Raw genomic sequence first — 23,712 nt, forward strand, 5'->3', positions numbered from 1 at the left:
CGTCGGCTTCCCGCGTCTCTCATGCTACCGGCTATGGCAGTAAATAAAAAAACAACTTATTGCCATTCTTTGTGTTTCTGTTTATCTCTGTGTGACTGTTGTCTTGTAATAATCCATGCGCGCTAGTACCACTGCCACTTGTACCAACAATCCTTTGCGGTTTTACCCCGGAAATGACGTCACATTTTCTATCTCTATAAGGGCAGATGCATGCTGGTGCAATAAGCGATACGTTTCACGTCCAATGGATGCATGATCTGACTAGTCGACTAATCGTAAAAATAATTGGTGACTAGTCAACTATCAAAATAATCATTCGTGGCAGCCTTATTTGAGACACTCACAAACAAACAAAATCACAGTTTAGTGAAGCGGTAACGGAGCCTGCTTATGGGAAACCGTGATCTAATTAGTTTTTTTGCAATAGTAAGTAATCGGATTACAGTAATGCGTTACTTTTAACGCGTTACTGCCCATCTCTGTATAAATATACATGTGTGTGTGTTAAACTACAATTAAAATTAAAATTGACATTAAAACTACCTTAAATGTTAAAAATACACTGTGTGTTTAGAAAAAACTACACCGTTAAACCGTTAAGCACAGTGGTGGTAGCATCATGCTCTGGGGCTGTGTTGCCTCCAGAGGAAATTATGCCCATTTGATTCCTGTCGATTGGGCAATGGATATGGACTACGAGTCCATGACGAGAGTGCAGAAGCTTTTGACCAGAATCAGATGCAGAAGTTACCAAAAACATACTTATATTCTTACAATCTCACACTCTTGCTACTCAATTCAAAAGAACTTCAAGCTGTAACTAAGATATCTGCCAGCACAATTATAATAAGCCAAACAAGAATTTTCCACCCAAACTGCAGAGCTCTCCCCAACATGTCAGCAATAACTGCATTCCAGATGGCAGCTGGTTCATGAACACTCCTCATGCATTTGGAAAAGAACATTTCAGTCTGACATCAGCTTGCTGCAGTACCATGAGTCAGTTCATCTTCTGGGTGTTTCACTTTAGATTTGTGCTTCTGCAGGGATAGTAGGTGCAACAGCTCATCTCACCAACAGGAGCCATCAATGACGTTTCAACTAAAGGTCGAGGTCAGGAGAGGGAAGCAGGTTTTAATTTTCCTCTCACTGTTCGTATCAGATGTCAGAACTGAATTTGATAAACAGAGTGAATTTGCAGCATATCAGCGAGGATGTTTTCCTCCGTTGCAGTCTCACTGTCTCAGGTTTTTTTTTACATCAGGTGTGTGTTTACATTAAAATGCTGTGTAGCACAACATCAGTCTGAGTTCATATCAGGATTCACATTAACCTCCTCCTCTGCAGATTGCCGCACTACCTGATGGGGTTTAGATTTCCAGGAAATTGTTATTTGAGACAGCTGAGGCCATGTGCCGTGAATGCTAACGTTACTGTGCATTTATATTTCCAGCACACAGAAGCAGGTAAAACAGTCAGACTATCAAAGCAGATCAGTTCAGAGACAATGTTCTTTAGCTCAACTATTTTTTCTTGTGTCTGGCAGGCATCGGATTCATCAAATCCAAATAGCTTTCTATTGGATTTCACCAGTTTTCCCTGTCTCAAGGTGAATCAGCTCGTTCTGGAAAGAGAGTTTGACTAATGAAGATAAAAATCTCCCGAACAGCTACTAAACTGACATTCCTGTTTTTAAGTGATTGAGTTTAAGGTCAAGAACAAACCTCAAGTTTTCAAGGCAACACAGAGAAGATGACAAAATCACAATTTCCATTTACTGGGGCCAAATATTTGAAGGCAGTGGTTCTTAAGTCCAGGTGTAATTTTAGGTCCCAGAGTGGGGTGTGGGGTTAGTTGAAAGGAATGCAGAGTATTTCAACTACAAACTACAAGAAGTTGGGGTGATGATCACATATGAGCTGCTGAAAGAGGTATTTTATTGGTTTCTTTTCTTCCTAAATACACTACTCATAATAAATTGAATCCAGTGATAGGTTTCAGAAAAGGTAGGAAAGGAAAGAACACTGGAAAAGTAGTTTAATGTTAGAAAAAGAAACTGACAAACAAGCAAACTTTGTTGTTTCCAGATAGACTGCATCTTTGACAGGTAAGGAATAGGAAGGGTTTGGGATCGGGAAGACTGTGTGAGTAAATAGTGCCACATTTTAGTTGTAATGTGTCTCAATGTACAACTGCAAACAATTTGAGGATTGTATAATTTATTTAATTATGTCCCATTCAACTATAGGGAATGCAGACAAGGTTGGGCCCTCGGATAGCACTGCACAAAAAATATACATAATTCTTCAAGGAAATCATCACATAGGCACAATAATGCCTCTGAAAACCATTCAGTGATCAGTGTTCTTCACTGTTCCATCCATGGTTATCCAAGTATAATTCGCGAGGGCTGCAGTCTTAGCAGAGATGTCCACACCTCTCCTCTCCCCAGTCACCGCCTGTAGTTCCTCTGGGGAACACCGAGGCCATAAAAGCCAGCCAGAGACATAATCTCTCAAGTGAACCCTCTGTCTCCCTTGTAGTCTGCTCTTAGCTGGGCATGCCCAAATCACCTCACCTAGGAGGCATCCCAGTCACTGCTTCTCAAAATGTATTTCAAAAGATAAATGTAAATGATATATAGAGCTGAATATCAAAGTATATATCAAATATATCAAATATCTGATATCAAAGTATAAAATGACATTTACACACAACTTACTCAACGAGCAAATAACAGGCTGACATTTACCCGAAAGAAATAAAATGGAAACAATTTGACAGTGCTAAAAGCAAAGAGGTAGATTACTTAAATTACGCCCACATAAATTACCCATCAAATTAAAACCAAACACTTTTCACAGTCAAGGAATCAGGTGACTATTGAAATACATAAAACAAACTAAACCTCTCAGAAATCAAAGCAGTTTGTTTTTGACATTTTCTTGTATATTGCAGAAAGAAAACAAAAAGAATATCAAGTAAATTTTGTCATCTAAATTTTGACAGAAGAGTTAATAGTGGAACAGATTAGATGTCAGAGGCCTCATTACATCTGGAGTAAAACAAAAGCAGCAGCAACAACAACATGACAGTAATTGCCAAGCATGGAGATGGGACTATAATGTAGTCAGGATGCTTTGCTGCAGCTTTCCACGTCTGAAGGGCAGTATTACAAAGTAAAGTTTGGACTTCAGATGGTGTAGTATGCTGTTCTGGGTGAATACGGCCACATAAAGAAAGGAAAATGTCCCTGTAGCCAACGAACTGCATTAATAATGCAGACAGACTATAATAAACTCACCACCTCATGCTGGTTTAGGGATTTGCATCACTGCTTTGATTTGGACCGTTTACTTATGGACTAGCAGAGCGTAAACCAACACAGGCTGCAAGGATAGCCAGCTCTCAGTTAATGGGAGCTAAACATCTGAGGGTTCATGATGCCAAAGTTTGAACTGCTGTTGTGTAAAATAAAAACAAAATAAAGTGATGTGCAGATCTCATAAACTCATATTTTTATTAAAAGAAACAGAACATAGAAAACATAAGTTTAAACCGAAAAATTCCCCATTTCAAGAAAAGAAAAGAAAAAACTCTAAAAAGTCAAGTTTACCACTGTGCAGCAAATCGAGCGCACCTCTCTGCGTTTCGAACACGCGTCACAACAATTAAGAGGACCCGAGGGAAGCTCGGAAAGCTAAGCAGAAGTTATTTGGAGAGGAGAGTGACTGCCGTTGGTTGAAAAGAGAGGTAAAAAAAACTTCAGTGGTGTGGAAACATTATGGGTTCGCGGAGTCAGACGTGGATCAAGTAGACATAGTGTAAACTTTGCTACGGTGTCATAGCTGCACCACAGAGCAACACTGCAAAGTTCACTAAACATAGATCTTTACATTTTTCATTTATTCCTTATACTGCAAACAATTGCACTGTTATCAGTATTTGCACACTATTTTATATTATTTTTTAAAGTCGTTATTCAATACATTGTTATTGTTAACCCTTTAAAGCCGGTCAGAGCAGCACGCTCCGTTTTGTGTAACTATTTTTAAATCCCTGTAGAACCTGAACCGCGTAAGCTAGCGCAATAATTTTTTTTGCATATGAAACCAGAGGAGTTGTACTTACATCTTATGCCATCAGCTTATCCTCGGTCACGGTTTCCTTCCACATAAAGCTTTGCAAAAATTGCATAAAAAGCGCTTGCAGGAACAAAAACATAATACTCCAGAAACACGCTTTGCCGATCTGATCAGCTGTTCGTAACACTTCCGACATTGAAAAAGACGTCAACGCGAACTATCGCATGTCCGCCATTTCCTGCCCGAAACCGGAAGTGACGTCATTTTCGCGGAAAATGTAGTTTTTTACTTGTAGGCCTTAAAATCCTATACTGGTGTTTTTATAAGTCATGTTTGACTTTTCTGAATAGTTTCTGGGATGCTTAGGACTCATATTGCACTGCTGGAAATAGTTTATTTTGATGCACATGCTGTTTTCTTTGCAAATTTGTATCACAGGATTGTTTTTCGTTTTTCCTGCAGTATATAAAAATTGCTCTATCTCCAAAATAAAACTATGAAGACACTCAAAATAAATTTCCTGTTGTTGTAAACTATTTTTTGCAATTTTTTTGTATTTAAAGTTTTGAGGGATAAACCTCTTAAATTTCTCCAAGTAGAAATATATGTAAAAAAAAACCAAAAACGATTTATTGCACTTTTTTGCTATTAATGTAGTTACTTTGGACTTAATGCATACATATTATTAAAATATGGGCTATAACAGTTGTATTTATGTATAACAACTTGAAATGCTCCCAAAAATGGCACTACAGCATGTAAAAAAAATAATATAAGCTCTGGCGGACTTGGTTCTATGGTAGGTCTTAAAGGGTTAAATAAATATCGTCAAATAATCGAGATCTCAATTTCAGTGAAAATAATCGTGATTATCATTTTTGCCATAATCGAGCAGCCCTACCTGACATCATCTAGATGGGAGCACATGTTGCTCTAAAATGTGTTTATATCTTTCAGGATTGATGATGGCTATCCAGATATGCAAGCTGACAATTCTATAGGCACTAATGCACTTTTGAAATGATTGTTGATAACAAGCCGGATGGCCTTTCTCCCTTTAGTCTGGAGAATGTGGTATCCATGTTTTCCAAAGAGAATTTCAAATTTTGTCTCACCGCAGAATGTCCATTTTAAACAACATGATCCAGACAAGACACTTCATGTTCCCATATGGCTTCTTCTTTGCATGGCAGAAACCTAACCTGCATTGTACACAGCTTGGTGAACCATGTTCATGGTCAGTGATTTCTGTAAGTGTTCATGAGCCGATGCAGTGATTTTCATGACAGAATCACGCCTGCTTTTGATGCAGTGTTGGCCTCAAGGATCATATCCAATACTGATTTTCAGCTTTGTCCTTTGCAGACATAGATTTTATCTATTTGTATTTATATAGCGTCATATCACAACAACAGTTAACAATCTTCTAGACTCACTAGTGTTGCCACAGGTCGTCTTTAGTTTCTAAAACAGCCCCACCTTGAGATTCGATTAGCTGGTCTATCCTGAAGCCAAAAAGCTGCACCGTCATATGAGTCAAGCAGTGAGAGGTGGCCAAAAGACTCCTTATTCCCTTATTCTGATTAAAAACATAGTTTTCCTCCTCAGTGAACTATTGTAAATATAACTGTGTATTGCTAAATAACAATATTGAAAAGTCATGTGCTTATTGTAGATTAGAGATGTAAAACAATGCATTATATGCCTATCAGTAGTTTGGTCCACTGCCTGCCAAATCCTGTACTTTGCAACATCAAACTTAAAACTAACGATGGGTCAGACATAGGGCTGGGCGATGTGACCCAAAATTCATATCTCGATATTTTTTAGCTGGATGGCGATATACGATATATATCTCGATATTTTTTTAAGCCGTAAGGTAAGAACAAAAAAAGAGTTCTTAGTCAAAGCTGTGTCCCAGATGTCACACAGGCACTTTTATTAACATACAGCGCAGATCAGGGGTGTCAAACTCAAATACACAGTGGGCCAAAATTCAAAACTGGAACAAAGTCGCGGGCTAACGTTAATATTTATTGAAATATATTTATTCCTCCAGATATAAGAATGAATCTTTTCTTATGGACTAAAACACGTTTTGCTGAAAAACTGAATATGGAACTAGCAAAGCTTAATACTAAACAATATATATATATTAGCTGCATAATACCAGTAGGCCAGCTCTAATAGTAATTTGGTATGGCTTCGCGGGCCAAATAATTAGGCTCCGGGCCAAATTTGGCCCGCGGGCCAGAGTTTGACACCTATGGCACAGATGTACATGAAGAAATTACTGAAAAATAAATTATCAGCATTTATTAAATAATAATGCTCCATAAATAAAAGAAAACAATGTTGTTTTTGTGCATAACAAAAAGCTCACAATTGTGCAGTCAAAATGTAAACTAACAGACCCTGACCATAATAACAAAGACAGATTTCGCAGCTGCTCTGTTCCCAAGTTCTACTGCGTGACTGACAGCCTGGAGTTTGAAATCTGCTTCGTAACCGTGTCTCTTATGGTCCTTATACACACACAATACGGTAATATTACGTTGAAGCACTGTACGTATTACTCTGCGACGCTCCGGACTACGGTAGCCGTAATGCTCTGACAATCCATCAAGCGGTGCAGCTCCGTAGCTCACCAAAGTCTAACTAAAACATTCACTGACAGATTGCTGAGCGCCGTGTACCACCTAAAATCGGTTCGCGGTCAGTAAGCACAACCAGAATTCATACATAAGGCGAACAGTCGATTTTTGAGAAAATGAAAGGATTTTAGGCCATGCATGTCGTTAGCGCGGTTAGCTCGCTAACACGTTGATGCAGTCCAGCCCCACGCACGGGGGCGATTCGCGGTAACTCGTTAACAGAGATTTGCCGTGTCCATCTTGTCGTTGCCTGCAGGTGAAGCGATGGGGGAGGAGGGGGAGTTGTGTTCAGTGAAGGAGAGGCGAGGCCGAGTAAAGTTGCATAGAGACAAAAGTGGACAAAAGAGAGGCAAACTTGCGGCTCCACAAGTATAATTATAACGTAACATAGACTATATCGATATAAACGATATTGTCACATCTTATATCTCGTATGAAAATATATCGATATTTTTTAAAAACTCGATATATCGCCCAGTCCTAGTCAGACACTCTACCTTCCCCCTTCTTTACTGTTGTAACCACGCTGCATTTTGTTAGCTCCATTACCAACAGGAGGAATCTTGTCTTAAAAAGTTTTCTCCCTTATTGTTTTACTGCAGTCACATCTTCTAATGCCTCGTCATCAAGATCTGTCCACAGTAACAATCATTAGAAGTCAATTTTCAACCAGTTCAAGGGGTTTGGCTTGCTATTTATTATTTATGACACATTCCGCTGATTGCCCGTTCCCCACACCTGTATGACAGCTTCTAAATCTAAAGCAGTTCACTCCAACAGCACTGCCATAACATCTGATAAAAAAAAGCGATAATCCTACTTTATGTTTATTATTGAGGTCACAGTTCAGGATGATGGTGTAATGAGCTCATATTTAAAAGGTGTTCCTTGAAACAGTGTAACCATTTTATGCAAATTAATGCTGTGTTTTTCAAAAAGGTTACATTAACTTTACTTTTTCTTTATGATCATTTCTCATGTAAACATCAGAACCATGACTGACCCATGATTAACTAATAAGCATGTTATATGACATTTGAACAAATGGCAGAAAGAAAAGTAAAGTGCCATCCTCAAACATGCACACAGACCCTCCCTGTTTGATCTCTGAACAGCTGTTACAACAGCTGCTACTGTATATTCACCTGGAGACTTTATCAAAAAAGGAACTCAGCATTTCACAGTTTTTCCTGAGATTTGATATCCAATATTCTTTTCTTTTGCCCACATTTCTCAGTCATATGTTAAAATGTAAAAGTATCTTCTCTCAGGGCTGCTGGCAAGAAATATCCTTGCTGTATTTTGCCTAATTGCAAAATAAACAGGTTACAGACATGACTTTAAGCACAAAATATGAATTTCTGGAGATATTGTGTCGCCATTGCCTAAGATAAGATTTTTGGAGTGAGAGGTGAAAAAAGTTTGAGCACAAATTTGCCTATTTCGGATTAAATTGAGTTTTGACTTAAGTGTCTCCGTGCAGCCTCCTCTTGAGCTGCAGTGAGGACATAAATACTTTACATGCAGCAGGTTGGTATGCAGGTACGGGCTAATTTCAGCACGGAGGGGACAAGAGGAAGGCTGCCTAAAATCCTCTGGGCTTCTAGCCACCCTTTGATGTCTCCAAAACAGTCTTTGCATAAGGAGATGCTAGGGGAAAGCGGTGCTCCATGAATAATTTATCATTTACCGGCATAATACGAGTCATCCTTGCTGGCACGAGTAGTGCGACAAAATCTAGATGGTGTAAAATATAAAAACACAAAGGCAGTTTAAGTAAGTGAAGCTCGGGGTTGCGCAAATGACCAAATAATCCAGCTGAGGGTCAGCAGTGTAGGGATTGATGCTGTTTGAGACGGGACAGGTTAGCACCGCGGCGTCCGTTACTGAGCAAGACGTTGTGAGCCAAACTCTGTATTAAATGCGAATAACTTAGGACAAAATGCTTTAGATTTGTGTTCCTGGTAGATAAAATACGACATAATGATACTATATGAAACAATATTAGACACTCTTCAGTTCCGCGTTATTATTGTGAACAAAGCATGGAGCACTTTAGTACACTTCTGGATATAAACACAAGCGCTGCTCACTGAGGCGGAGTAGTTTACTGGGAGAAATCATTGCGGTGCGGATGAAAAAAAGCGGTTATTTATTTATTTATTAATTTTTTTACAAAAATGGAAATTAAACTACGCCGAATTCAAAAGTGGGTTTTAATATTTAAAACTAACGACAGGTAAACCTGCAAAGGCCATGCTGCTTCTGGCAACTGGTCTATCCTGTTAAAATGCACTTTTCCCCCACTTGCTTTTAGTTATCAAGATAGCGGAAAGTTGGGAGTAACCGCGGCCGCCTCTCCTACCGTCATATCCTTGCTCCCGCTGTAACGATACGGTTCCGTCCCTGTGGAGGAGGATGGAGGACGGGTCCTTCACCCGGCTGACTCTCCCTGCCGGCGGGCGGGGCACCCTGAGCCCGCTGCAGCACTGGTAGCACGCCGCCCATGCCTGCTCCTCGTTGATGGGCTGCTCGTAGGACTTCAGCACCTCCTCCAGAGACAGTTCCCGGGGCTCCGCCAGGTCCCGGGAAGCGTCGCGGTCCGTGGGGGCGGTCACCCGTGGGTCCCCATCCTCGCCGCTTCTGTTAGTGGATCTGGCCATGGCTGCGATGCCGTGGAGCCCATTCTTTACGCCGCAAGCACCGGAGCCATTGATGCTGACCGTCTCACGGCCCAGTCTGCTGTGCAGTCCGCGGCTCAGACGTCTTCAAGTACCGCAGCTGCGCCTCGTTATCGCAGTGATGCCGTCAACTTCGCCACCGGAAGCGCAGCGTTTCCGGATCACGTTTTCAAACAATAATAACTTTTCAAAGTAAAATATTTTGGAACCGGTGTTTCAAAGGGTTTTTGTTTTGTTTTGTAAAAAGCCAATCAGAAGACCTATGCGCATAAAGTAAAAAGAAAATAAGCAATACAATTAAGATCTGTTAGTTTTTAGTTATTTTCTTCTGTACAATATTGTATAAACGTCTATAGTCACATCTCATTTTGTTTTATTTTGCTTCCAAGAATGTCTATGCATTGCATCTGGCCCTTCAGCAGATCCATCTACTCTTCAATGAAATCTCATCTGAAATAGTCTAAGTGGGAGTCAAGAAGCTCTTCTTAAGGAAGGGAAATAGCTGAGGTATTCCAGATTACCCAGAACTGGACTAAAAATGAGTGGCAGGTCTGATGGAGTGATGAAATTGTGAGGCAGCATTTTAGTCAATGGTGTTGGAGATCTTGTTAAAACTGATGGAATTTTGAACACAGAAATGTACCATTAGATTTTAATATCCCATGCAATTCCATGTGGAAAGCAGATTGGTAATGATTGGTAATGCCATAAAAGACATCTACAGGAAGCGGTGTCTGAAAAGGGCTGGGAAAATCATCAAAGACCCCAGTCACCCATCACATGGACGCTTCACCCTCCTGCCCTCTGGGAGGCGCCACAGGAGCCTCCGGACTAAGACCACCAGGTACCGGAACAGCTTCTTCCCCACAGCTGTCAGACTCCTGAACTCTGCCTCCTGACATCTGACCCACGTTAACTCATGGACTGAACATACACACACCCACAATGGACAACTGTACCCTCAAACACAATAATAACATGGACTGAACCACCACTCACAACCACTAGCACTTTATATAGCCTCTGTAGAAACTATCTACACCCTCACTTATCTTAACTGCACTACTGTATAGCTCTGTGTAAATAATCATTCTGTACATATGATAATTTTTAACCCTACAACTGTTTACAACTTGCATAGTTCCCATTTCTGTATAGCTGTATATCCCAGATTCTGTAAAGTTATTTATTTCATTTCATATTCTGTATAGTTTTTCATATTTATATCCTGTTCATATCCTGTACATAGCTTGTACTCACTACAGCCTGTACATACTTATAGTTATAGAATATTCACAACATACTTCATACCGTGTACATTATAACATACCATAATAGACCCATTTCTGTAATATACTCACATATCTATATTATTGCTAATATATATTGTAATATATCTATATCACTAAAGCACTTCTGGATGGATGCAAACTGCATTTCGTTGCCCTGTACCTGTGCATGTGCAATGACAATAAAGTTGAATTCTATTCTATTCTATTCTAATGGCTTCATTTTTCAGCATGACACAGCAAACACAATGGCAATGGAGTCAAAGGTATGCGAGATAGAAAAACACACAATGTAACATCTTTAGTCATGGATTGGCCTCCTCAGGACTTGGCATGTTAGTTGAGCGCCACAGTGTGATGAAGAATAATGTTCAACTGACTTTCAAGCTTGTTAGAATTGCAAACCTGACAGAGTCAGCTAAACTTTATGTATTACTTTATACAGTATTTCCATGTGTGTTTGCAAATGTTTGTTAGCAGGCAGGGCATACATGGAATGCCATAACCAAGTGCATAGTATACAGAAACATATGGCCTGGAAGTCCTGAGGTCAAAATGTGAGATGCCCCAAGATTGGTGGAGACTGACCAAGCTAAGATCCTGTGGGACTTCCAGATACAGGTGGAGAAAATGGTGGTGGCTAACCAACTGGGCACAGTGGTGGTAGACAAACAGAAGAAGATGAAATAATGATGTAGCGGTTCCAAATAACAGCAAGATCAGGAAGAAGAAACACGAGAAGCTCGAGAAATACCAAGGGCTCAGAGAAGAGCTCGAGAAGATGTGGAGGGTGAAGGTAACGGTGGTCCCAGTGGTAATCGGAGTACTAGGTGCAGTGACTCCCAAGCTCTTCGAGTGGCTCCAGCAGATTCCCGGAGCAACATCGGAGATCTCTGTCCAGAAGAGCCCAGTCCTAGCAACAGCTAAGATACCCTCAAGCTCCCAGGCCTCTTGTAGAGGACCCGAGCTTAAAGGATAGACCACACGCAGGGGCGAGAGGGGAATTTTTAATATATATATATTAAGAAGGCTAGCTCAATATTTTCCCACCATTCTAAATTATAGACTCTTTTTATTCCTTTTTTTCAAAATAGTATAACTTGATTTTCTCCCAACTTCTCATATGCCAGCTCATCGGCATTGCATGTATTTACCTAATATAAATGGTGTAGGGTTCTCCCAAGTGGCATCATGAAAGCAACTTGATATCATTTAATAGTTTTAATAAAACAAATTCAAATGCTAACCACTTTGGAATATAAAATAAATATTTTTCAAATATTTTTCTTTTGAAATGCATATTTTTTGTTGTTGTTTTTCATGTATCATGTTAGATTTAAACCAGAAAGAAAATCATGTTTTTTTGAGTGGTGAAAACAAACACTTGTAGAAAATAAGTAGCTGCCACAGTTCTACTTCTTCTATTATTGAAGCTTGCAAGCCACTAAAGTACAAAAAACAAACAAATCATTTTTTGCCCTTCACAACACAATATTTCAGGTAATTATCACTGAATTTCTAACTCAAAATTGAGAAAATGTTGATTTATTAAATAACTTCCATAAGACAACAACAGTTTACCACTCCAGCTCTGTTTAGCTGACTCTGTCAAGTCTTTTGAAAAGCAGTGAAAAGTTAGACACTATCTCTACGTTTAAGATCAGGCTTAAAACTTTCCTTTTTGCTAAAGCATATAGTTAGGGCTGGTTCTGGTGGAGATTTCTTCCTGTTAAAAGTGAATTTTCCTTCCCACTGTCGCCAATGAGCTTGCTCTTAGAGGGTCATATGATTCTTGGTTTTTCTCTGTATGTATTATTGTAGGGTCTATGTTACAATATAAAGCACCTCGAGGCGACTGTTGTTATGATTTGGCGTTGTATAAATAAAATTGGATTTAATTGAATTTTGGAATGAATAAGTCGAAATTTACCAATAATAAACCACTGAGTTCTGTTTAATTATTCAGCTAATACCATTGTAATATAACTTGGATTTCTTGGTAATATAAAGCAGGTAATGCTGGCATCACCTTTGTCAAACGGATCTGGCTGGTGTTCAGAGAAGAAGAATGATCAAAGAACCATTTATTTATTTTTAGTTTTTCTTTTTAAAATTTTCTTTATAAAACCTGCAAATGACATATTTAAATATCAGTAAATTGTACAGACAGCACGTGTTTCAGGCCTTTTTTTTCCTTTTAACTGCTGCTCTGTAGTAAAAATTATTTCTGTTGCATTTATGGTCCAGTGAGTGTGGGTATCAAGAAAGTTGTTTTATTTTATTGCACATCTGTGCACATATTTCAGGTTCTTTCTAAATGAATATAGCTTTGCTAACTGGATATTCAGAAAAAGAATACAAAATAAAAATTATATTTATTAGTGACTCAGCCAGCAGATGGCGCTGCAATGTACGTTAAAGGCTAATGAGACACCCTTATCATCCTCTCACAGTGTGAAGCCATCAAACTTCTTAGTAACAGACTCAAACACACAGGAGTGTATGGCAACATTTATTGCTGTCATTAGTCTCATTTAGTTTCTGACTGACTCGTCTTACAAAGTAAAATAAAAACAGAAAACACAGCAAGTTTTCACTAACATGTAATGAATAACACACATTGTTCCACACTTTATCTCAAATCGAGTCAGGACACTAAAAAATAAAACAGTGACGTAATCTGTCCTGGTGTTTTTAATACTTGATCATTCCTGCTTGTGCTCAGATGTTTGACTCTTCACAATGACAACCACAAAATATGTGCACCCCCCCGCACCCGGTCCTCCTGTGCCTTGAATCATATTTGTACAATTACTTTTGTGGGTAGATGCTCAGCTGTGATTGGTTCCTATAATTAGTGGAGGTTGGTCCAAGTGAAAAAGCCATAAAGTTTGGTGAAGATCCGCATTGATAAGATATTCCAAAAAGATCTCTGTCAAACTGGTTTGGTCCGGTGTTCAGAGGACAACAATGGTCAAACAACCAGATACTTTAAAACACAAAATCTTTATTTGAAAGCAGGTTTATTATAAGTTGTCATTAAATGTACTTATAAACATTCCAACCTAGTCTTTAGTAAGCAATCTATAATTTACAGGTCTTTCCCCAATCCCAGGACTCACCCACCACACAGCAAGTGATTACCAAAGTGATCACAAACCACGGCACACAAGAAAAACCCACAGCCACAAGGGCTCAACCAAAAGGACAACAAACAAAGGCCACTGAAGTATACAGGGCCAACACCAATTATTATGGAACAGGAAAGCCCCTGACGTTAGCCAGGAATTGCTTATCAACCTCTAACCAGGTGAAGAATGAGGAAAGGGGCTGATGAGGGAAGTACTAAAGGGTAAAGAAGGAAGGCCTAAATTTGTCACACAGGAAAAGAAAGAAAAGAATCAGTGAATAAAAAGATTTTGTTTTTAATTCCTCACATGACCTGTAGAAATAGATTGATCCTGGTTTTCTTTGGTCACAACTCCAAGACTGTCTGAAGAAGGTGAATTGAATGGAAAATACTAATAGTACCACTATTACTACTGCTACTAACAATAAGGACAGTAAAAAATATTGAAATGAAAAAGCTAGATAAGAAATGAACTCCAGCTATGATGCATTCAACTCTTACGTCTGAAAAGAGAGTAAACAATTTATGAGCTTTAATTTAGTCAGAATTATATCTGTATAGGGAAACTGTACAGGGTGGGCCATTTATATGGATACACCGTAATAACACGGGAATGGTTGGTGATATTAAAGTCCTGTTTGTGGCACATTAGTATATGTGAGGGAGCAAACTCCTCAAGATGGGTGGTGACCATGGTGGCCATTTAGAAGTCGGCCATCTTGGATACAACTTCTGTTTTTTCAATAGGAAGAGGGCCATGTGACACATCAAACTTATTGGTAATGTCACAAGAAAAACAATGGTGTGCTCGGTTTCAACGTAACTTTATTCTTTCATGAGTTATTTACAAGTTTCTCTTTGTTGACAGCTATTGACATGTCGAAGAGGTTAACACGTGAGGAGCGGATCGAAATTGTGTTGATATCTGGTGAACGCAGTAACCGGGTCATTGCAGCAGATTTCAATGCAAGACAGCCTACGAGACCACCCATCTCCCATGCTACAGTTAGCAAACTGCTTGCTGAGTTTCGTGAAACTGGTTCAGTGTTGGATTTGCCAAAATGTGGACGCAAGAAAACTGTCACTAATGAAGAAACATCAGTGGCTGTCCTAGCTTCATTCAGCAAGAGCCCTCAGCGTAGCACTCGCCGCATGTCACTGGAGAGTGGCATTAGTCGAACATCCCTTCGGTGGATATTAGCTACTCACAAATGGCACCCTTACAAACTCCAGCTACTGCAGCATCTCAACGAGGATGACCCAGATCAGCACACAGAATTTGCAGAATGGGCAAAACAAAAACTGGAACAGGACCCTCAGTTCATGCAGAAGATTTTGTTCAGTGATGAGGCGAACTTTTATGTGAATGGTGAAGTTAACAAACAAAACTCCCGCTATTGGTCTGACACTAACCCACACTGGATGGATCCCTCCAAGACTGTTGGAACAAAAAAGTGATGGTTTGGTGTGGTATATGGGGTACAACGATAGTGGGTCCATGCTTCATCTACATGATGATGTGTTTCCCTCTTTATGCACTGAAGCTGGCACGTTCCCTGAGTTTTTCCAGCAAGCTGGTGCACCACCACATTATGGGTGCCAGGTCCGAGCATTCCTAGATGAACAGTTTCTTGGAAAGTGGATTGGTCGTCGTGGGCCAGTTGAATGGGCCCCAAGGTCTCCCGATCTGACCCCCTTAGACTTTTATCTTTGGCAATTGTCTATACAAGATGAGCAGCACCTGAAACTACGGATACTGGATGCCTGTGGTAAATAGCCTGTATTTGTATAGCGCTTTTACTAAGTCCCCCCTAGGGACCCCAAAGCACTTTACATACCCAGTCATCCACCACATTCAAGCTACAAGCTGCCCTGCGCCATCAGCCCTTCTGCATTAGTTCTTCTTCACAAGCATTAGTTAAGTTCATTCCTAAAGGCCCATCAGCTTGAATGTTTTCCTTGTCTCCCTGCTTTATCACTCCTAATTTGACTAGTCAGATAGTTAAATCATGTGTTTGGGTGATCAGAAACATTTGACACCAAGTTAATACTGCAAATATACACAATCAAAGTTATTACAGTTATCAAGGATGGTTAAGTTGTTTTAATAGGGAGAGAAGGAAACACTAAGCATTCAGGAGGGTAAGCCTGTAGGGGTCAGTAACCATAACACTGAACTATGTTCCTGTTCAGCTCTTCCATGAAGATGTTACATTTTTAAATTTTTGTTCTTTCTTCTTAGATTAAGCTTCTGGATTCATCGCTGGTGATACTGACACATAGTCAGTGCTCCTGTGTGGCAGGCGCTGTTATGTGCAATCACACAGTGGCACTGCTCTTCCAAACAGCACACTACTCACAACTCAGCGTGCCGGTTGTCCCCCCTGTGCATAGCTGCACGGAATCTGAAAAGCAATGGCACAAGCCACGGACAGTGATAATTTAAATGAGGTTAAAGTTTTTGAATTAGTCCATGTTTGCATATGAACAGCAACACCATCCATAGTAAATGTGTCTTCTGTTAGGGTGTGAAGCCAGGACCCATCAACTCCATGATCTTCACTAAGCCGGTACCAAATAGGATGGCCCAGACTGGAGTACGGTAATTAGATTTGTAAAATTTGGTTTCATGTTGCTATTTGTTCATACATACATGTGTCACAATTAGAGCTGGGCGATATGAGATTTTTTCATATCACGATATGTTTTTTTTTCATTTCAGGCGATAACGATATCTATCACGATATAAGCCAAATAACTATATTTGTAAGATTTAAATGTGCTGTTGCTCACAAGTAAAATGTGAAATAATCAGCAGCTTGTTTTTATTTAAATATTTATTTCCCATAATAAGTTCAACAGGGTAGATGTACTTAAGGAACATGAGACTTTTTCAGATAAATAAAGGCAAATATTGCAAACTACACAAAAGGCAGCCGCTAAAGCGTTTAAGTTTCAAAACAGAACAAACGAAACAGACTAAATTGTCAATTCCACTTAGAAACAAAATATTAATTCTAAAAATAAATCTTAGTTTGTTTTACAGAAGAACAGACAAAACTGACTAACTTTTGTCAATATCAAATAAACTGAGAACTAAAAGGAAATTCTCAATCTCTCCTTGTTGTATAGCTTAGCTTTTCAAACAGTTTTAACAGTTACTTTAGTCTGACAAAAGCCGAATGACGAATTAGCGCTTCCAGTCAGAGACTGAGGCTACGTCCACACGTACACGGGTATTTTTGAAAACGGAGATTTTCCGTTTTCGTTTTAAAAAATAATCCCGTCCACACATAAAGGCAGAAATGAAGGAAAACGCTGCTATGAACATGCCAAAGCAGCAGGTGGCGCTAGATTCCTAACCGTGCAGAAATGTTGGCCAATCAGAAGTCTAGAAGCCTCAGTGGGGAAAAAGTAAACAAAGCTGGGGCATAGAAGCAGAACCGAGTCGTATGTGTGGAGGGACAGTAACTGTGTGTATATGTAAGCATTTAAACACTGCAGAGAGTAGAATTAACAGTATTGTAGAAATCCATTTCACCGAAACAATAACGTGGCGCACAGTGTGACACATGCACCAGTTTATTGTATTTCCAGACTTGCTTTCGGCACAATTTACAGTGCACGCTACTCTGTTTTTTGTCAGACTTGAAATAGCCGAAATACCTTCACACTACGGAACTTCTATGGCTCTTCCGTTCGACAATCTCTCCGGCATTGGAACCATCGTCTGTTTTCTCTTCGGTCACGCTCGGTTGATTTTTTCTAGTCGGCACACTCATTTCCTCCATTACGCGCTGGCTCCATTACCCGCTGGCTGCTTCCCAAACAAACACACGTGCGGCTTGGCACTTGTGCTGTACGTAACAAGTCACGCGACATGACGCTGCGGCTGTGATTGGTTTGGCTCTGCGCTACTTAATTTAGATTGGCTGACCTTTTTTTTTTTTTTTTTTTTTTTTTAAGAGGACAAGAGCGGCGAGGTCTATCGCGATAGCTTAATTTCTCTATCGAGTAAAAGTTATATCGCGATACATATCGTTATCGTTCTATCGCCCAGCTCTAGTCACAATAGGTATTAATTTACATACAACATTACACTTTCTGAAGACGGCTAACTCAGTCATGTACATATATATCCCAGTCTCTAACTTATGCACCACTGTTTTACACCTTTTAGTTTTTAGTTTAGTTGTTGTTCAACTGCTCATCAGTGGGATGTAGTGGTGTGACTTTGTTGTGTGGGCACAAGAGGACTACCTAGTGCAAACAATATACATGGATACAGATGTGCACAATGCAACCAGAGGAAAGGCAGACTATTTCTTTTTTTACATATATATGCCAAGATACCTGTGTTTGGAAAAATGAACAGTGAAAACATAGCAAAAAGAAAAACATATCCTTCAGGCTTGCTGGAACAAAATAACTGATGTTTTATTTGCAATGTATTTCATGAATTATTTTGTTGTTACATGTTACTTTTATGTGAAATCAATAAACTGTTATTTAAGCAATGGCATCAATTTCATTTTTTAAAAACACACAAAACATTGAATTTGTGTAGAACTTATTTACATGGTATTTAAAACTCCATGCCTAGCATACTGATATACATTTAGACAATAACACAACTGAATGAAGAAAATGACAAATGGTATTTTTGATGTTACAAAAGCACAAAGTCACTTATGATTTTAAAACGATTTAGTGATTTACTTTATAATTTTGATAAACAATTTTGTTGAATCTGAATAGTAATATAGTAGTATAATTAAAAAGTATTAACATTCAACATTTGCAATGAATTTGAATTATCAGTAACTTAAACTCAACTATCAGCACTCAAGTACCAGTTCTGTAATTAAGTATTGTCAGCTAAGAAGTCCATGTTGCAATAATGCGGCTAACTGTGGACTGGTGTATGTTAAATCGGTGTGCCAGGTCCCGCTCCTTCAAACCAACTGACAGGAAAACCAGGAAAAGGAAAAAACTCATCAATTGGCTGTAGCAGCTGCCTCTGGAAGGTGAAAACAAAAGGGAAAATGTTACTCCTTAAGCTATGAACTAGTAAAATTATGCTTTTCTTGGCTAAATGTTTTGTAATGGTTATGCATACCATACTGTACCATGGGGTAAACAATGAGGTGCTGTAGTACACAGGTGTATGTATGTAGGATACTGAGTCTAGCATACATACACCTGTGTATGTATGCTATTGTACATTATGTAATGTTATTGTACATAAATACAATAACATTACACCTCTAGTTCTAACTACCAACAAACCCATAACCTACCGTTGATGTGCGTGCAGGTGTCAACACTTCTTCGTTCCGATTGGCAGCTGACTTGGCTCTTGAAACCCGGATCATTTTATAGCTGCAAGGCTCAATCAAAAACCAAAATGCCATCAAATGAGCATAGCTTGGAAATCTATTCACGAGAGAGACATACATCGTGTCAATCATTAATTAACATCCAACATTGGCATAAAATAAACTGTGACAAATATGCTAATGGTATGCTGTATAAAATAGTCTGATTAAGAGTCTATTTGGTGTTGTATTTTATCTGTAGCATTAGGATATCGTTTAAATACTAAAGCATCTACATGAAACATACAGTCAGCAGAGAAAAAGTAAATTTCTATTGTGTTTCATTAAGACTTGTTACACCCCGGCCTAGGCAACCGGAGTGCAACACGAAAAAAGTAAAAATAAAGAAAAAAAAAAAACACACAAAAAACCCCCCTACTAAAGCTCACCACCAAAATCCCAAAACGAAAGTATCGACAAATCTATTTACAGCTATTTAAAACAAACTATTTATTTACAACAAAACACCAAACTATTTACAACACGGGGGAGATCGCGACCATGACACACTGAAACACAGGGTTTAAATACCTAGAGGGAGCAATCAGGAAAATGGACAACAAGAGGGAAACACAGCTGGGGCAACTCAGAACTGACGAGACAGGGAAACGTAAACTGAAAACACTAAGATAACACAGACTTTCAAAGTAAAACAGGAAACGCATAACAGTCACGCCAAAAACAACACACTGACAACACCGAAACGTAACAGACTGGAAACACTTGAAATTTAACTGATGGTGACCTTGGTATATTTTAAACAGTTAGCTTGAATAGAACTTAGGTGTACCTGGTATAGAATCGGATGTCAGTGTTGGAGCCAGCAAAACGCTGTAACCCAAATTCTCGCTGGACACGTAACTCCTGTATTTCCTTCCTCAGAGTCTCCACGTCTTTGAACAGGTCTTCTGCAGCTGATGCAGATATGTCCAATGCAGACGGCTCGGGGACTGAGCAGTAGTCATGATCTCTTGTAAGACGAACTAGTTCAGGGCGTCGCTCCGTTCTCTCCCAAACACTACGCCGCGGTGGTTCAACTTTATAGCCATTCCACTCAAAAAGTGTTGGTACAGCACCTTTAATAAGCCGCCTTCGACCATCGAGGGTTGTTGGCTCTATGAGTTGATCACTGGCAAAGTGTCTGCAGCAGAGCCTGGTGTGAGAGGTAATCGTGAAATGATCCCGGCGTATGTTTACCAGCCATTGTCTTCTCAAGTCGGAATGGGTCGGAAAGCCATGAAAACTTAGTATGCCGTTAAATTTGGCTGAAGCCGAACAAAATAAGACACAGCAATGCTCGGAGTATTTCTTCTCCTGTTTTTGAAAATGTTCTGTTTTAAATACTTTCCTTTTTATACTCATTCTGAAGGGACATTAGCATAGCTACCGACAGATAAACAAACATACCGGAAACGCCCAAGCGGTAGTATTTGGAAACGGAAATACGTCACATGCCCTAGTGCAAGTAGTCCATTCTACACTGCAATCATCGAGTCCATCCTCACCTCCTCCATCACCGTGTGGTACGCTGGAGCCACTATCAGTGACAAACAGAGACTGCAGCGTGTTGTGCGCTCTGCTGAGAAGGTGATTGGCTGCAGACTCCCATCTCTGCAGGACCTGTACACCTCCAGGACACTGGGGCGTGCAGCTCGGATCTCAGCTGACCCTTCTCACCCTGGACACAGTCTGTTTGACCTGCTCCCCTCAGGCAGGAGGCTCCGGTCCATTCGCACCAGAACCTCTCGCCATAAGAACAGTTTCTTCCCCTCTGCTGTTGGACACATGAACAATAACCATATGACTGTTCCCACCACTAACACATGACCCTACGCTGTGTTCACTGCATCATTCCATGTTTGGCACTGATCACCACCTGCACTCATGTATATATCTTTCTACGTAGCACTTTTAATTCTTATTCTTATTTTTATTTTTTCATGTCTATTTAAGCGTAATTTATGACAGTATGTTTGCACTGAAGCACCGCAGCAATTTCCTAATGTTGTAAACCTGCTCAACATTTGGCAATAAAACCCTTTCTGATTCTCTGATTGTATTTTCATTTATACTATTATGTTTTACTGCAGGCAGAGGTTTTTCTGTGTGGAGTTTGCATGTTCTCCCCGTGTTTGTGTGGGTTCTCTCCAGGCACTCTGGCTTCCTCCCACAGTCCAAAGACATCCACTTAGTGGAGATAGGTTAACTGGAAACTCTAAATTGCCCATAGGTGTGAATGCGGGAGTGAATGTGAGCGCGAATGGTTGTCTATGTCTATGTGTTAGCCCTGCCTCTGTCCAGGGTGAACCCCACCTCTTACAGCTGGGATAGGCTCCAGCGCCCCCCGCGACCCTGAAAAGGATAAGCGGAAGCGAATGGATAGATGGATGTTTTACTGCATATTTATTGACAGCATTATTAATTGGCTTTGTTCACACTGTTGCAGAATTAACGCTGTTTTTTACTTATAACAAAAGAAGTTCAACTTTAAAAATAACATCTTAACCGGTAATAAGAGTCACCTGTAAGAAGTGCCATATCTAATCCCTGTCACCTCAAAAAAGAAAAAAAGTACTAACAAAGGGAGGAAAATGAATGTCTGGACTATATTCAAACAAATTATAGAATTCACGTGTCTGCAACACTGTGTGCTTCAGGTCCCAGAATAATACTGGGATTTTCATAAAACAGAGCACAAATGAACTGAACCGAGCTTCTTTTTCACAGAAGTGTGCACAGAGTGAGGGACTTTGCTCTATTGAATGTGTAACAAATAAAAGTGAAATGTCTGTAAATACAGCTATCAATTAATCTTATCTTCCTTCTTATTCCTATACAGTTTCTGACTGACTTGTCTTACAGAGTGAAATAGAAACAGAATACAAACATGTAATAATGAGTTAATCTGTACTTGTTATTCTGTCATAATGAATCATTACACTGACTGACACATTTCATTAATGCTGGTGTCTTGACAGACAGAAATTACATGTTTGTGTTGCACAAAGGGCACTTTAAGAGCAATTTAAGAGCCTCAGACACTTAAATGGAGCCAGGATGCAATGCAATTAAGAGCTTAGTGCTGGTCTAAGAAAGGGCAGGTAAACTAACCCATGTTGGGAGACTTTAGTCGATCACATCTAGAAGTTTTGATGCGTCACTTCTGGTGGGAAATATCTGAATTAGTGAATTTTTGGAAATGATATCCAAATTCAAGAGTTTGATGAAAATAATTCATATTTTATTAAACTTTATAAAACAATCCACAATATTTTTTTGAAGGAAAATGTCCTTCACTCAAATGTTTTCCCTCCACTCAAATGAAACATTCTTTGTCAATAAGCTTTTGATGAACTCGTGAAAATAAAATACAATTTTAAAAAGCCTTTGCAACACTTTCCAGCAAATTCATACATACAGACCAACAAGCTCAAGTAAAACAAATCAACATGTATTTCTCACTGTCCGTGCCGGAATACCACCCGTAGAGATGCCAAAGCCAGAGGTGGGAAGTAACAAAGGGCAAATACTCCATTACTGTACTTAAGCAGAATTTCCAGGTATCTATACTTTACTTGAGCATTTCTTTTTCTGGCAACTTTTTACTTCCCACATTTCTGCACAAATATCTCTCGGCTACCTTCTACTCCATGTAACAGGAGAGGAACAAGACAGGTTGTATTTAAAGGTAAGGACTGCTCAAGAGCATTAAATAAACTGTAAAGTTAAATATTACACATCAGTTGCTCATTTTGTAAATCAGATATTTGATCTGTATGATATGCAGTTATGTTTTTTTTCCCTTTTGTTAAACACCCTGCAAAACAAACTGAGCTTTATAGTTGCTTGTGATATTCCGAGGTTGCAGGAAAACCGGTTCAGTGCTGAATAAACAGGTTAGTTTGCTGTGCTGTGGTGGGTGTACTATTTTTCTGTGTAGGTGGTTTATGATTACAGTAATTTGGTACATTATTTAGACACGAGTCTCTTGTGGAATTTTCCTTCAAAAAGTGCTACTTTTTAACTTTGTGTGTGTTATTATTATTACTATTATTTATGGTGTATCTATATTGAAGAAAATCATGAGATGACTGTTATTTAATGTTTGATTTGTAGTACAAAAAACATGGCATCCATCCATCTTCTTCCGCTTATCCAATTCAAGGTCACCGGTGGGAGGCTGAAGCCTGTCACAGGGTGAAAAGCGGAGTACAGGTCTGTCGGAGGGCTAACACAGAGACAGACAACCATTTGTTATCTAAAATCATGGGGAACATCGACTGTGTGGATCATTATTCATCCAACAATTAGCATATCTCTGTCATACTCTCTCTGTCGTACTTACAAAAAATACATATGAAGATCTAGTGCAAACCATCTATGCTGTCTTCAGTGTGCTGGTTCAGCGTATTCTTGAATCCTAGTCTGTACAATTGGCCTCCTCAACACAGCCTCTGATTGGCAGCTACAGGCTGACCTGGGTAAACGGCTAAAG

At 39.5% G+C, this 23,712-nt stretch overlaps 1 protein-coding gene and 1 long non-coding RNA gene across 2 annotated transcripts in view; both read right to left on the reverse strand.

Moving 5' to 3' along the window:
* spire2 (spire-type actin nucleation factor 2) overlaps nucleotides 1–9,552 on the reverse strand; it is a 55,038-nt gene extending 45,486 nt beyond the window's left edge. Inside the window, exon 1 of the mRNA XM_085414854.1 lies at nucleotides 9,105–9,552. Within this exon, the coding sequence (XP_085270980.1) occupies nucleotides 9,105–9,402 (298 nt within the window). The 5' untranslated portion in view covers nucleotides 9,403–9,552. The remainder of the gene's footprint in view (nucleotides 1–9,104) is intronic.
* Nucleotides 9,553–17,486: 7,934 nt separating this feature from the next.
* Nucleotides 17,487–20,657, reverse strand: LOC146666725 (uncharacterized). The gene is made up of 3 exons (XR_014912458.1): nucleotides 20,008–20,657; nucleotides 19,140–19,275; nucleotides 17,487–18,859 (listed from the first exon to the last, which is right to left on the reverse strand). It is a non-coding gene; the product is annotated as an uncharacterized LOC146666725 (long non-coding RNA).
* Between the last annotated feature and the right edge of the window lie 3,055 nt (nucleotides 20,658–23,712).

Source organism: Rhamphochromis longiceps, linkage group LG7 (genome assembly GCF_057381845.1).
Source record: "Rhamphochromis longiceps isolate RC_006_pf linkage group LG7, R_longiceps_female_GT1.1, whole genome shotgun sequence".
In the NCBI taxonomy this organism is placed as follows: domain Eukaryota; kingdom Metazoa; phylum Chordata; class Actinopteri; order Cichliformes; family Cichlidae; genus Rhamphochromis; species Rhamphochromis longiceps.